The following is a 14,736-nucleotide window of genomic DNA, read 5'->3' as shown; positions in this document are numbered from 1 at the left end:
GAAATTAAACTTCCCTATATTAAAATAGGTTCTCTAGTCCCTAGATTTAGGTGATTCCTTATTGAACTATAAGTAGAAATTATTATTCTTGGGGTAAATTAAGGCAATAGCTCCCATTGGTCAGGGAGGGAAAGGAGGAAGCCTATCTCCAAGAAAGTACTGTCAATATGACTGATATATTTAAAATTCTCTATATTTTAAAAAGTTATTTTAAAAATTATCTATATTTTTAAAATTCCCTATATTTTAAAATTATCTTAAAATTCTCCATTTTAATATAGGGAATCATCTAATTTTCATTATTTTTGACAATGAAGCTAACTGTGCTTCTAAGGAATGTGAGTTGCACATGTGATGAAAAAAGAAAAGAAAGGCCCAATGAGTTAGTAATTACAATAGGATGGCCCATGTTTTTATAATATTTTAGTCTAAATTTTTTGAATAGGATGACAGAGGAAAAAGCAAGGTTCTAGAGGATATGGAGTTAATAAAAAGAGACAGAGTAGGAGATATGAAAGTAGTCATAATTAAATAATGAGAGTACAATATCTTGAAAGTCAAGGAAAGATTGTACCACAATAGAGGGGATAGCAGATGATATTAAATGTTGCAGTGAGATTAAGTATAAAGACAGGAAGTGGTCACTGGGTTTAACAAAAGGGAGGTCTTTGGCCACTGAATGTTTCAGGAGGGTAGTGGGATAGGAAGCCAGATTACAAGGACTTGGAATAAGTTTATAAGGAAATTGATGTAACAAGTATAAATTATTATTTCTATGAATGTGGTAGTCCAGAGGAGGAGAGAGAGAATCTAGGCTGTAGTTTAAGGGGGTATCAAGTCTATGTTTGATTCTAGAAACCAAAGATGATAGAAAAGGAAGGAAATAAATAATGTGGAAGCTTTGCCTTAGAAGTTCAGTTAAATCTCAAAGGGAAAAAAAAGTTCTACTTTGAAGGTAAGTATTAGGAATTAAGAATTGCACAGTATGTCTCTCACTCCAAGGAACAATTTATCAGAGCTATGGAGCTGTCAGTAGTTGACATGATAAGGAATAACACAGAATGAATAATGTTTCCTCCAATCGCAGCTCCTTTAATTACAAGCCTCTTCCTTCCAGAAGAGAGACAGAAGATGCAAAAACACCAATTTCATGCACTTGTGCCTGAATAATGTCTCCATGCTGCCTTTTCCAGATGGCAACCTTTTCACTGGAGGAACTAATGATGTGGGCATATTTAGGGAAAAACCAATAACGGAGTCTTTAACCTTCAACAACAAAAAGCATGTTGTACAAAATGTTCCTTGGGATACATTAACAAATATCAATTACATTGCTCACTGAGGTGTAATCAGCTGTAATAATCAAAATTAATTTTAAAAAATAATTAAACAGACCCCAGGGCAAATAGTTGATGCACTTATAGTATGACATCACAGTCTACATATGTACCTGGGAAGAAGTTATACCTTCTGTTAACAACAAAAGGGTGTCAAGGAAAATGAGAGTTGCTTGCCGCAGAGATATTTCAAGTAGTGTGAGCTCAGCTTCAGTTACATAGAAGAGAACTTGTGATCTGTTCCATTCAGTCAATTGTAAAAGTCAGACTTGTGTACCGTGGTGACCATCTCAGGATATTTCCAAGTAAAGGAATGAATATTAATTTTAAGTGATATTCAGGTAGCCAGTGTGGGTGCTATGGTCTGATTCTAAGGGGGGTGGAAGAGTCTTAACCTTAAGTGGAGCATGGAAGGACCCCAAAGATTACTTGGTCAATCAATTAGATGGTGAGAAGATGGGTCACGTCCTTTCCATAATATCAAACATGGGGCTTGTTTGCCTCCCAGCTACACCTATCCTTATCCTTCAATCAACCTCCATTCTGAACTACTTCTCTGTTATGAAAGCTTTACACTTCCCTGTCTCTTAGTTGAAATCAGCCTCTCAAGGCTCTTATAACCTAACCACTGCCTGAACATCCACAGCAATAGATAAAGAGATGCCACTGGGGAAATGCCCACCCTAACAGTTTGTTCACTCCCTTTCCCCCACAGCACTTCAGCACAGTAGAAAATGCTCTTAAGAGAGTGGGTGTCCAAGGAAGAGCCCCCTTTTTCTTTTTTATGGCTTGAATTGAGATTGTAGATTATACTTTTCACAAACATGGAGATTATCTTCTCCCCAACCCCAGCTTCCTTCTAAACTTCCCTATTTCTAGATAGCCATGATCCTTCCAGTCATTTAGACATGAAAGTTCAATATCATCTTTAATTTTTCACTATCTTTCACCTCATATAGTTAAGCAGATGCAAAATATTGTCATTACTCTCTCCTTGCTGTTGTAACGTGTTTTGCTTCTGTCCGTTTATCTCTACTCACTGAACCACCACCCTAGATCAGGGCTTCACCACTTCTTGCCTGTACCATTACAATAGTCTCCTAACTGATCTCCCTGTTTCTCGATCTAGTCTCCACACAGCTGACAGTGATTTCCTTAAAACACAAGTCTTACAATGTAACTTCCCTACTCAATAAACTCTAATGTTTTCCTGGTAGCTCTAGGTTTATATATTTCATCTTTATCTCAACTATTATAATTATTTTTCCTGTGTAAGTTTGATAACATAATTAATAATATAGTTTGATAATATAATTATTAATACAGTAGTATTTATATAGTTTATAAATAATTAAATACATACCTATAGTTGATCAGGTTCATTTGTTTTTACTGATATAGGTGCATGATCCAGAAAATTTGTCCAAAAGGTTTGATGGAAGATTCTTGAAAAATATTGCCTGAAGGGGAGGCTAGGTGTCACAGTGGATAGAGCACTGGCCCTGGAGTCAGGAGTACCTGAATTCAAATCCGACCTCAGACACTTAATAATTACCTAGCTGTGTGGCCTTGGGCAAGCCACTTAACCCCATTGCCTTGCAAAAATCTTAAAAAATATAATGCCTGAATCTAAGTGACTAGAATTTTCATTATAAGATGATCTTGTTACTAACATTCCTGCAAGGACTATCTAATGTTCTTTCAGACAGTTATTAGCTATGTGACCCTGGGTAAGTCATTTAACTTCTGCTTGCCTCAGTTTCCTCATTGATAAAATGGAGATAATAATAACACCTTAAGTCTTTAGTGTCACAGATGAGTTTCTAAGAATTTAAGTAGCAGAAAATTATCTCAATGTTGACTGGCAGTGAATACTGGGATGAATGGTAGTGAATATACTGAGAGTACCCTACCTACCCAATGAAGTCACAAATCTGATCCAAGAAATAAAATATTTTTCACTAACTCTTCCATATCACCCCAAAGTAAATAAATATATTCAAGCAAAGAAAGAAAGAAAGAAAGAAAGAAAGAAAGAAAGAAAGAAAGAAAGAAAGAAAGAAAGAAAGAAAGAAAGAGGGAAGGAGGGAGGGAGGGAAGGAAGGAAGGAAGGAAGGAAGGAAGGAAGGAAGGAAGGAAGGAAGGAAGGAAGGAAGGAAGGAAGGAAGGAAAGAAAGAAAGAAAAGAAAATGCCATCCACATGCAGAGGAAAATGCTAGGGAATCTGAAAGCAGACAAAGCACACTATTTTCACTTTTTAAAATTTGTTTTATATTTTATTTCTTTTCCTCATGGTTTTCCCCCTCTAGTTTTAATTTTTCTTTCACAACAAGACTAATATGGAAATATTTTAAATATAATTATATATGTATAACCTGTATCAGATTCCTCACTGTCATAAGGAAGAGGAGGGAGGGGTGGAAAAACATGAAACTCAAAAGCTTTACAAAAATATGAGTGTTAAAAAGTATCTTTGCATGTAATTGAAAAAATAAAATGAAACAAGTAAAAAAGAAATAAAAAGACTTTTTGATGAACTAAAGAGAGACAGCTCCATCTACAGTGAATGAAAAACTGTCAAAGAATACTTATGCCATCTTATTACCAGAAAGATCACTTTCATCTTATTCAAAAGTATAACAGAGAGAAACACGTCAATGATTTAATAACTAAGGAAAATCTTTCCATGAATGCAGATCATAATTTGTTTGCAGTTTCACTTCTTAGAAAGTTGCTTGAAGCCCAGGGAGATTAAATGATTTTTCTATGGTCACAAACTACTAAGTTTCAGGAATAGCCTTTGAATCTAAGTTTTTTCAATTCTACATCTTATATTCTACATATGGTAGAAGCAATCTCCTTAATATTTCCTTAAAAGGTATTAAGACCAACATCAAAGTTTTGACTGGTTCATAGAACAGTAAAAGGTTCAGTCTACTATCTCTACTTCTGAGTATATTCTGAATAAAAAGCAGCCATGAGGATGCTGGGGATACTTGAAAGGATGCTCAGATACTTGAATGGCAAGTCATAATTAATAATTTAAACAAGAGAACTTCACTTACCTGAACTATATCAAGATGTGCTGAATGCTTAACCTTATGAATTATCTTTCTGCTTTGACTAAGTAAATTTTTTGTTAATCATTAAATGATCTACATCATGCCATTTTATTCTAGTAAAAAACTTAACCAACCAAGGAATTATCTTGAGTCAGGCACAGACCAGAACCATGCAACTTCTTTGAAAATTAGATATTTTTTTAAAAATCATGAAATAATATCCTTGGAAGTCTGCATTGATTGACTTGTATTCATTTTGTATATACTTTTAAGAGTATCGATTTCTTCCCTGGTTGTATGTGCACTCCTGAGGGTAAGGATTGTTTTATTTTTACTTTGGCCCTTAACACCTAATAGAGTGCCCATCATATGGCCCTTTAAATGTTTGCTGATTGACTGATAGAAGATAACTTCCTTATTATCTCTAATTTTATATATGTGACAGCTTATTCTTGTTCATTTTTAAATGCTTAAACCTAAAAGTTTTTGTTTTGGGATGTCTGTGTGGGAGGTATGCAAACATGTTGTTTGTCTTTCATTCTTGAAGAAGAACATGACTTCAGGGAGGTCATGACAAGCACAAGAATTGGATTTGAGTGAGGGGATTCTTTTCTAAGTCAGCAGTCTCACTTTCTCCTCCAGAGCCATCTGGACTACTAGAGGGAATCAGGTTAAGTGACTTGCCCAAGGACACACAGCTAGAAAGTGTCACATGTTTGAGGCCAGAATTGAACTCAGATTCTCCTGACTCCAGGGTCACATAGCTACCCAGTGGTTTCAGACACACACACACACACACACACACACACACACACACACACACACACACAAACACAAACACCACATACATGGATAGATATACACTGAATTTAATACAATATCAATATATGAGAATGGTTTGGATAATAATATCAAATACATGTTCATTATTGTGATCTCCACTTCTCTTTGATGTTGTGTATTGAGAATATAAATATCAAAAAGATAGTTTTAAATGGTCCCTTCAAATTTATTTTTTAAAAAATAGTTTCACATTTTCCTGCAAGTCCCTAAATGCTGAATCAGTAAAGCCTAGCAATACACAGAAAAACAGAAAATAGTCAATTTTCAAATAAGTGATCAAAAGATAAGTATAAAGAGTTGTCAAAGAATTGCAACCTATTAGCAATCAAATTTAAGAATTAATCCAAATATCTAATAGGAAAAAGGCAAATCAAAACAACTTTTAGTTTTCATATTACAAACAAAAAATTGACAAAGTTGACAAAAAGATGGAAATAGTTAATGTTGGGAGGGTTGTGGAAAGACAAAGACACCAATACATAATTGGAAGAAATGTGAATTGTTCTAAATAGCTCAGAAAATACTATGCTCTGAAACTGACTCTGACTCAGAAATCCCATGGCTAACAATATACTTCAAAGAAAGTCATTGTTAAAAAGAAAAGTCCTATACCAATATATTTAATGTAGTAGCATAGGACTGGAAAAAAATCAATTCTCATTAATTGAGAAATAACCAAATAACAATGTAGAAATTAATATAATAGAAAATTATTGTTCTGTAAAAATGTTGAATAAAAAAAAAAGTTGATTAAAAAAGAAGCCTGGGAAAATGTATTTGAATTGATAAAGTGACATTAGCAAACCTAGAAAAATATGTAACTACATATATGTCTGTGTGTGTTTAACATATATGAACATAAATAGAAAAAAACCACACAATCAGAATGCCAGGAAATTATTATAACCAAGTTTGCCACAGTAAAGATGGATGATAAGTCACCTTTCTCCACTCTTTTAGAGATAGAGATATGGATGTAAAATAAAATGTCATACTCGGGGGATGTGTTGGCCAGTTTTTCTGAACTGTGTTTTTCCCTCATTTCAGATTTTATAAGAGATGTATTTCTAAGGAGAAGGAGGAGGGAGGGATATATTAGGAAATATAGGTGATATGAAATTAAAGATATCAACCATTTTTTAATTAAAAAATTGGAAAGGGGCCACATGACCAACAATCAGCAAGGCTGGAGAGGAAATAGCTCAAAAAGTCTTTCTAGGCCCACCTTCCCCTCCATAGCACACAGGAAACATTTCCCTTCTCTTAATTATGTATTCCTCTTCCTAGTGTAATAAGGTGGGGATGTGGAAAGTCATGAGAAACCACAGGGGCATATTCTTGGTAGTAACTTCCCCCAAAGGAAATCATATCCATACCCCAAAACAATAATTTTAGCTATTTCTATAGCTTCCATCATAATCATTCTGAATGAATCTATTTCACCATGCTTCATCTTTCCAAGGCTGTTAGACATAGCCAGTATTCTACAATCTATGGAACTTGCAGTCGAAGCCTCAATTTCATCCCATTGAGATGGAGGTTTGAGCTGGAGCGTGGAGGTCTGTTATAAAGTTCTTAGCATCTCCCTCTGGAACTTTCTGGAGCACTAGACACAAGATAGAGCCAAAAAGCCTACATCCCTCTGCTAAGATTCCCTTTCAAAGCATATCCACACAACTTCCAAAGTTTAAACTGTGCTGCTGGCATAACAGGGACTTTTCACACTACAATTCCTGTCATCCACATATTTAAAAGGCCATTGGCAGGACAGAAAGAGGCAATTCCTTCCTTAATTTGGCAGGAGATTCTAAAACCACTATTGTCAGCTTCCCCAATAATTGTGAATTCATGAGGGTTCTTCATTTCATTTCATCCCTTCCTTATCTGAAAAGTTGCTCCTGAGAAATAATGTCATGGTAGAGCCTGGTTGTCAGTAGAAAAGAACCCAGGAAAAAACCCTTAGTGGCTAATGGAAATACAGTTATTATGGCCCTACTGGAACTCTACCCATTCCCTGTCCTTCTCTTTTCATGTCCCTTCTATGTGCATTCTTTTTTCATTAGAGTGAAAGCTCCTTAAGGGAGGGACTGTCTTTCTGATTGTATTTCTATCTCTAGACTTAACCTAGTGATTGGGTGCTTTGCGACTAGACAGACTGAATTAGTATTCTTAGATACAATATTCCTTAAAACTTTCTAGGGGGCAGCTAGGTGGCGCAGTGGACAAAGCACCGGCCTTGGAGTCAGGAGTACCTGGGTTCAAATCCGGTCCCAGACACTTAATAATTACCTAGCTGTGTGGCCTTGGGCAAGCCACTTAACCCCATTGCCCTGCAAAAACCTAAAAAAAAAAAAACTTTCTAGGATAATATGAGCATATGTATTATAGTATACACCTATATTAGTGATATAAATATATACATATATTTATACATAGTTATACATATTATAGATAGATAGATAGATACATAGATAGATAGTTATACATATTATAGATAGATAGATAGATAGATAGATAGATAGATAGATAGATAGATAGATAGATTCACATATATCCAAAGTATATAAGAAAAAACAACTATAACTAACTAGTAAATAGCCAGAAGACTGCCCATATTTATCATATCCACCAATGTCCCTGGTCTAAATTATAGCCTAGTTTTAATATGACATTCTCTATTTCTGACAGTCTATATTATCACCATTATGACCTCTGTTAATTTATTCCTAAAAAGGAAAAATTGATAATTATCTGAGTCCTTTGCCATTGGGACCCTGATTCACTAGAAGCTAAGACAATGCCAGCCACTCACATTTAAGTCCAATCAAAGCCAAACCAAAAAAAGTCAAATCTCTTGAGATTAAAATTGAAGAGGACAATTTCATGTTTTACTTTGTGAATCAGAAAGAAAACTGTGAAACAAGTGAATGGCAAAAACATAAGAAATTTTTCTTATAAAATATCATAATATTCTAATGAAATCTTTCTTTGACTTCCACCAAGAAAAAAAAGGGGGAGTTATCTTTCTATAGGTAGAAAGATTAGAGCTGTGATTTCATTGGTATAGAAAGTACCCTATGACAATGAGAAAACTCCCTCTACTAATGAAGGTCAACACCTTTTCTTCAATTTAGTATTAGTGAGTTGCTTCAAGACTGGGAGGTAGACACTTGTTTGGGGTCATATGTCCAGTAGGTGCTAGAACCAGGATTTATACCAAGGTCTCCTTGGCATTCAGATGGTTTTTCTATCCTCTACCCTTTGCTTTTCCATAGGTATGTAAAATTCATCAAAGACCTTCTAGAAAAACCCACAGACACTAGACACTAGACTATAAAGAAGTCTGAAATTACCTCAGTCTTGCACTCGGTTTCCTTTGCTTGCCGTCCTGGAATCAACTTCATCGCTGATGACAAACTTCCACTCCAACTGGAGGTTTTGCTTTGTTGCACAGTATTTGGCTTGCTTGCCAACATCTTTTTTTCAGATGCTATTGAGAAAAGAAAAAATATATACCTGAAATAAGGGGTAATAACTTCTATTTATACAGCTCAGTAATTATTGCAATTGGGGAAAACATTGAATTGATAAATGATCTGGAAGAAAACTATACCACATTATTAACATCATTTTCATTATTATTATTATTACTTCTATGACCCAAAGCAGTAAATCAACATTTACTGTAATCCTTTAGGATATACATTCAAGTTGACATATCTACCAACCTCCTACTGATATGCAATAATTAGTCAATTGAGTAATTCACCATATTTATTTTTACAAATTTCTCTTGAGGGGGCATCCATCCTCCCAATCAGCAACTTTGCAATTTTAGAGTCAACTTCATTTCTTCACTATCCTTCACTCCACATTTCCAATCTGTAGTCAAATTGTGTCATTTCTATTTTTACTGGACTTACCTTCTCTCAGTCATCACTCATTTCTGGCCCCCCTCACCTCTTGCTTGGACTACTACAAATAGCTTCTTATTGGTTGTCTCCCTCATGTTTCTTCCCACTACAAAACATTCTTCCTCAGTTATTAAAGTGACCTTCTTAAAGTACAAATCTGATCATGTTATTCCATTACCCAATAAATTCCAATGGTACCCTATTAATAATAATAATCATTATTATTATTAATTCTCATCTTAATCTCCCACATCAGAAGGTAAATTTATAAAACATATATCTCTATCTAATCTATCTATCTATTTATCTATCTATCTCTATAGAGATAGCATTGTGCTAAACATTTTACCATAGTAATCATGTCATTTGAGCCTTACAACAATTCTGGAGGTAGATGCTATTATTATCCCCACAGTGTAGATAAGGAAACTAAGACAAAACAAGGGTGAGTAACTGGCCCAGGGTCATAAGACTAATAAGTATCTGGGGTTAAATTTGAACTCAAGTCTTTCTGATAACAGACATGGTAATCTGAACCATCAACTGCCCCTATTACCCTCAGGATCAGATAAAAGTACCTTGTTTAGTTTTTAAAGGACTTTACAGATTATCCCCTTCCTAATTTTCCAGTCTTCTTATGCTTTAAATTTCTTTATATATATATATATATATATATATATATATATATATATATAATATATATATATTATATATATATATATTATATATATATATATGTAGCTTGCTATAATCCAGCTTCACTTATATATATGCTGTTTCTTATAAACATTTTCATCTCAGATCCCTGTGACTTTTCATGCATTATCTCTTCTGTTAATGTGGACCTAAGATATTCTTTTCTACATGTCTCCACCTCTTAGAATTCCTCACTTCTCTCAAGACACAGCTCAAATCCCATCTTCTTTGGAAATCCTTTTTGGTCCCTCTAGGCTATTCAGAGATTCTTCTCTGAGATTACCTCTGATCTATTCTGTATCTATCTTTTACAAGTCTATTAATTTTCATCTTTATCTCCCACATCAGAAGGATCATTTTATCTCTCTTTGTATTCCCAGTCCTTTATATATATGTACTCCCATATAGTAAAAAACAGCCATCTTTTAAAGTAAAAAGAGACCTAAGTAATGCTGCCAAGACTTGAGAGTCGTCTCTTCCCACAGAGGAGTGACATTTTCAATCTTTACTTCACTCTCCCCAGGCTTTACAGAGAGGTCCATCTTGAAAGTATCCTCCAGTACTTGCCGCCTCTGTTGCATGAGCTGGTGCCAGAGACCAAGCACTGTTTTCAGAATGCCATTTTGAACTAGAAAAAAGAGAAAGCAACAAATAATGTAAGAATGATTCAAAAGCAAACAATGTTCAAAATTAGGTATTGTTGCATGTTGGTCTCTCTTTTCCATAAAATTTATTAATTTAGGAAATTATAGGCATTGGGAATTTAAATGATTTACTCAATTATCAAGATACCCTATTTACAGATTTAGATCATTCACATAAAGAGATTATAGTATAGATGAAAAAAATATGGGTTTGTAGCTATAAATGTTCATAAGATCATCTTCTGGGGAGGGAAATAACGTCATCCATGACTTGTTCCAATTATTGTGTGTATTCTTCTCTTTCAGATGCCCTATTAAAAAAAACTTCTTAAAGATATTCAAAACTGTTCTGCCTTGAGGACAGATATCTTCTTTGTGTACTTGATGTGGCCTAGTTGCTATTTCTAAATGTATTTTCTTTAGTGACATTCTCACATGCTCATATAGGACAATATGGAATGAGGTTTTAGAATCCAAATATGGCATTTCTATTGTCATCCATGATGAAGATAAATTGCCACTGTGCTGCCAGATGTTATTGATGTTTCAGTTGGATTTTCTTTTTAAATTTTTGTCCCAAGAGACTTTTCCTGGTTCCCCTGGTTACTAAATACTTTTTCTCTTTTCTTCTCCTTATCTTCCTTTTATTCTAAATATATCTTGTTTGGATCTAGTTATTTCTATGTTGCCTATTTTTACTTTTATTTGTATACTCAGAGTTTAACATATTAAGCCGGTGCTTAATAAATAGTTTTAGATTGAATAATCAATTGAGGAACTTATTTAGGAAAAAATAAGATGTCAAACAAGTCATTAACAAAACTTTTATTTTTAAATTTTTTATTAACTATACTTTTAAATGAATTATTGCAAAAATACTGGCAGTTTCTGGGTGTGGTGGCAAGATGGTGGAATAGAGAAAGCACTTTACAGACCTCTCCCAATATTCCCCCCCCCAAAAAAAACAACCCCTTTAAAATAACTCCTTAATTCAAATTCTGGAGTGGCAGTCAACAAAAGGACAGAGTTACAGACAATTTAAGAAGTTGGAAAGAAAGAACTTTGAGACAAAGATGAAGGCTGGTCTGAATCCCACATGGATCAAACTGATCAGTTGGTGGTGGTTGCAAAAGGAACAGCTTTAGGAGCTCTCAAAGACAGTAATGGTAAGGGAACCTGGCAACTGGTCAAAAACAGATAATAAAGAATCACTATAGTAGCACTGGATGCAGGACGAGATGCCATTTCTATTGCCTATACTGAGTTTTAGTTCAAGGTGGGGAGAATAGCACTTTTGGTCAACAGGGGAGAGTAAATGTCCTGAGGGGCAGTATTGTTTTTGGTTACAAGTGATCAAGGATCTTGAGAAACAGGAATCATTTCTGGTTCCAAGGGATCAGAGACCGAGAAGCAGTATTGATTGTAATATCAAGGGATTAGGGGAGGGGGGTTACTGGATAAGGACCAGAATGCAGACCAGGAGAGCAGTGATCATACCTCTCCCAGATCATATCACCTTAAAAACATCCAAAATACCTGAAATCCCAGAACTAATTTAAAATAGCAATGCATAAAAGCCTTAAGTTTGATACAATGCCATTCCCCTATACTAGCCTATATCTTTGACCTTTATAACCTAATGATTAATAGTCAAATATTTACTATAGATTAAAATATAAGCAATCATTTTATCATATTATTCAATGATCAACATGTGTAATACTTTTGACTCTTTTCTAAAGACATAATATACAGGCATTATTTCTGAATAATCAATTTCTTAATCCTAAATCTAACTTTTCTAACTTTTTTGTCAATCTTCTTTGTGCCAACTTTCACCTGAAGTCACTGAATATGGAGGCATAGTAAGGTATATGTAGTATATAAGTCAGATATAAATCCAATATCCAAAATCAATAAACAATTAAAATAAGTTTTAAAATTAACTATATTACTTTTTTCAAAAAAAGTAGAAATTACTTATTATATGTGTTACTGTGAGTCACAAAAATAAGAAAAAAATAATAATCAGTACTAAATATGAAGAAGGTCCATGGTATATAGAGTCTACATTAAAAGACAGAATGTCCTTTTTCAGGGAAGAGAAAAAAATGGTAAGAATATTCTATTAGGTGGTAGAAATGAATTCTGGTTTAGCTAAGAGAGCTAAACCATTGGCTATCTCTAGAGATTTCATTCAGATGTGCTTATGTCTCATATTCAATACTCCAGTTCTAGTGGCCTTTATGCTCAGTAGAGTCAGTCTATTTGGCCCTTGGTCCTAGATTTCTACTCTTACAGTCTTCTTACATTATAATAAAGTGAAAATCAACAAGAGGATATCAAGACTGACAGTGATCAAGATTTAGTTCCCAAAAAATAAATTGTTAAATGATAAAAAAACAAATTAAAGTCAGAAAAACAACTGGTCGATAATCACTTGAAAAATCTGTTCATATTACTAATAACTAATTCAATGACAATTAAAAATAGCTCTGGGGTCCTACCTTTTATCCATAAAATTGTCTAAAACTAATTTAAACCAAGCTTAAACCTATAAAAGCTTGTGGGGAAAGAGGCACACTATAATATAATTGGTGGAGTAGTGAATTAGGGCAGTCTTTGTGGAAAGCAAGGTAGTCTAACTTTAATAATAATAATAATATAATAATAATAATAATTAAGATTTTTTCAGTTCTTGATTTTTATAACTCTTGGGGTGCTGAAAAAATTCTCTTTTCATCCAAGTGCTGATTATTTTGTGCCAAATTTGGGGCAAAATATGAGTTTCACATAGGATCAATTATAGTTGCAGTTTATGTTAGTTTCTTCCTAATCACCTTACAAATGAACCTAAAAACAAATAAATAACAAATAAAACTTTCAGAAAATATGTATTTTTTCAATATAACATACCCATACCAAAAGAGTTAATGTACTGTGATATTCAATAAAAGTTAGAAAATTGATCATCTTTATGAATCACTGTTTCTATTCTCAGAACTACTCTGAGGATGTTATTGAGGACTGAAAATACTCTCCCTTAAAAATATAGTTTGTTATGAAATATCAAAGAATTGAAAATTAGTTATATGTTCAGTGATTGGGAATGACTGAATAAATTAAGGAGTAGCAGTGTAATAGAATATCAATGCATCATCAGAAATTTACAATATGAGCAACCCAAAGGGAAAAAAAATCTTTATATATAGTGAAAAAAGTAGAATCAAAATGTCAATATACACAAACAACACTTACAAAGGGAAAGCTAGGTTGCTCAGTGCATAGAGCCATGAGATTTGGAATCAGAAAGACTTATCTCTATGAGTTCAAATCTGACTTCAAACACTTACTAGATTTTTCTGAGTCACTTAACCATTTTATCTCAGTTTTTTCATCTGAAAAATAAACTGAAGACAAAAATGACAAACCACTCTAATATTGTAGCCAAGAAAACTTCCAAAAATTGAGTGACAAAGAGTTGGGCGTGACTATAACAGCTGAACAACACTTAATAAGACAATAGCAAATAATATGTGATTTTGTCTACTCGTGGAGATAATGGTATGGGAATTTTTTAGTTAATAACACTGCAAATTGTCTATGAATTTGTATAAATGTTTTAGGGAATTCTTTGAATCATAGAAGAGTAAAATGATTTAATTAAGTTTTGCAGCTAGTATCACACACACTAGATTTGAACCCTAGTTTGATTGATCCTGTAACTAATTATTACTATGCCATCAGTTTTTCCACTAAATCTTATTTATCCATCTTGCTCTTTTTCTTATAAATATATATATATATACATATATACATGTATGTATATGTTATATACATATCATGTATGTATATATGTTATTATATATGGTGATATTTTTCAGTTGTTTCAGTTATGTCAGACTCTGTGAACCCATTTGAATTTTCTTGGCAAAGACACTGGAGAAATGGGCTTGCCATTTTCCTTCTCTTGCTCATTTTACAGATGAAGAAACTGAGGGAAACAGGGTCATACAGTAACTGAGATCAAATTTGAACTCAGGTAGAGTCATTTTGATTCTAGACCCAGCTGTCTATCCAATGTGCCACCTAACTGCCTCTATACATACATACATACATATATATATATATATATATATATATATATATATATATATATATGTAGACATACAAAATTACTCATTAAGGAATGACTGTGTGATACATTATGCTGGGGCTGGGGGTGGGGTGGAAGGGGATA

The 14,736-nt window shown here is 33.7% G+C and overlaps 1 protein-coding gene across 3 annotated transcripts in view; it reads right to left on the bottom strand.

Annotated features, from left to right (window-relative positions):
- LOC141521024 (WD repeat- and FYVE domain-containing protein 4-like) overlaps positions 1-14,736 on the bottom strand; it is a 238,790-nt gene that overhangs the window by 191,351 nt on the left and 32,703 nt on the right. For all 3 annotated transcript variants that reach the window (XM_074233113.1, XM_074233114.1, XM_074233115.1), the window contains 2 exons: positions 10,295-10,480; positions 8,596-8,732 (listed from right to left, as the gene is read on the bottom strand). In XM_074233113.1, coding sequence (XP_074089214.1) covers positions 8,596-8,732; positions 10,295-10,480 — 323 coding nt within the window. The remainder of the gene's footprint in view (positions 1-8,595; positions 8,733-10,294; positions 10,481-14,736) is intronic.

This window comes from Macrotis lagotis, chromosome 4, assembly GCF_037893015.1.
Source record: "Macrotis lagotis isolate mMagLag1 chromosome 4, bilby.v1.9.chrom.fasta, whole genome shotgun sequence".
Lineage (NCBI taxonomy): Eukaryota > Metazoa > Chordata > Mammalia > Peramelemorphia > Peramelidae > Macrotis > Macrotis lagotis.
Note: the sequence above shows the minus strand (reverse complement) of the source record. Positions and strands in the feature narration are given on the sequence as shown.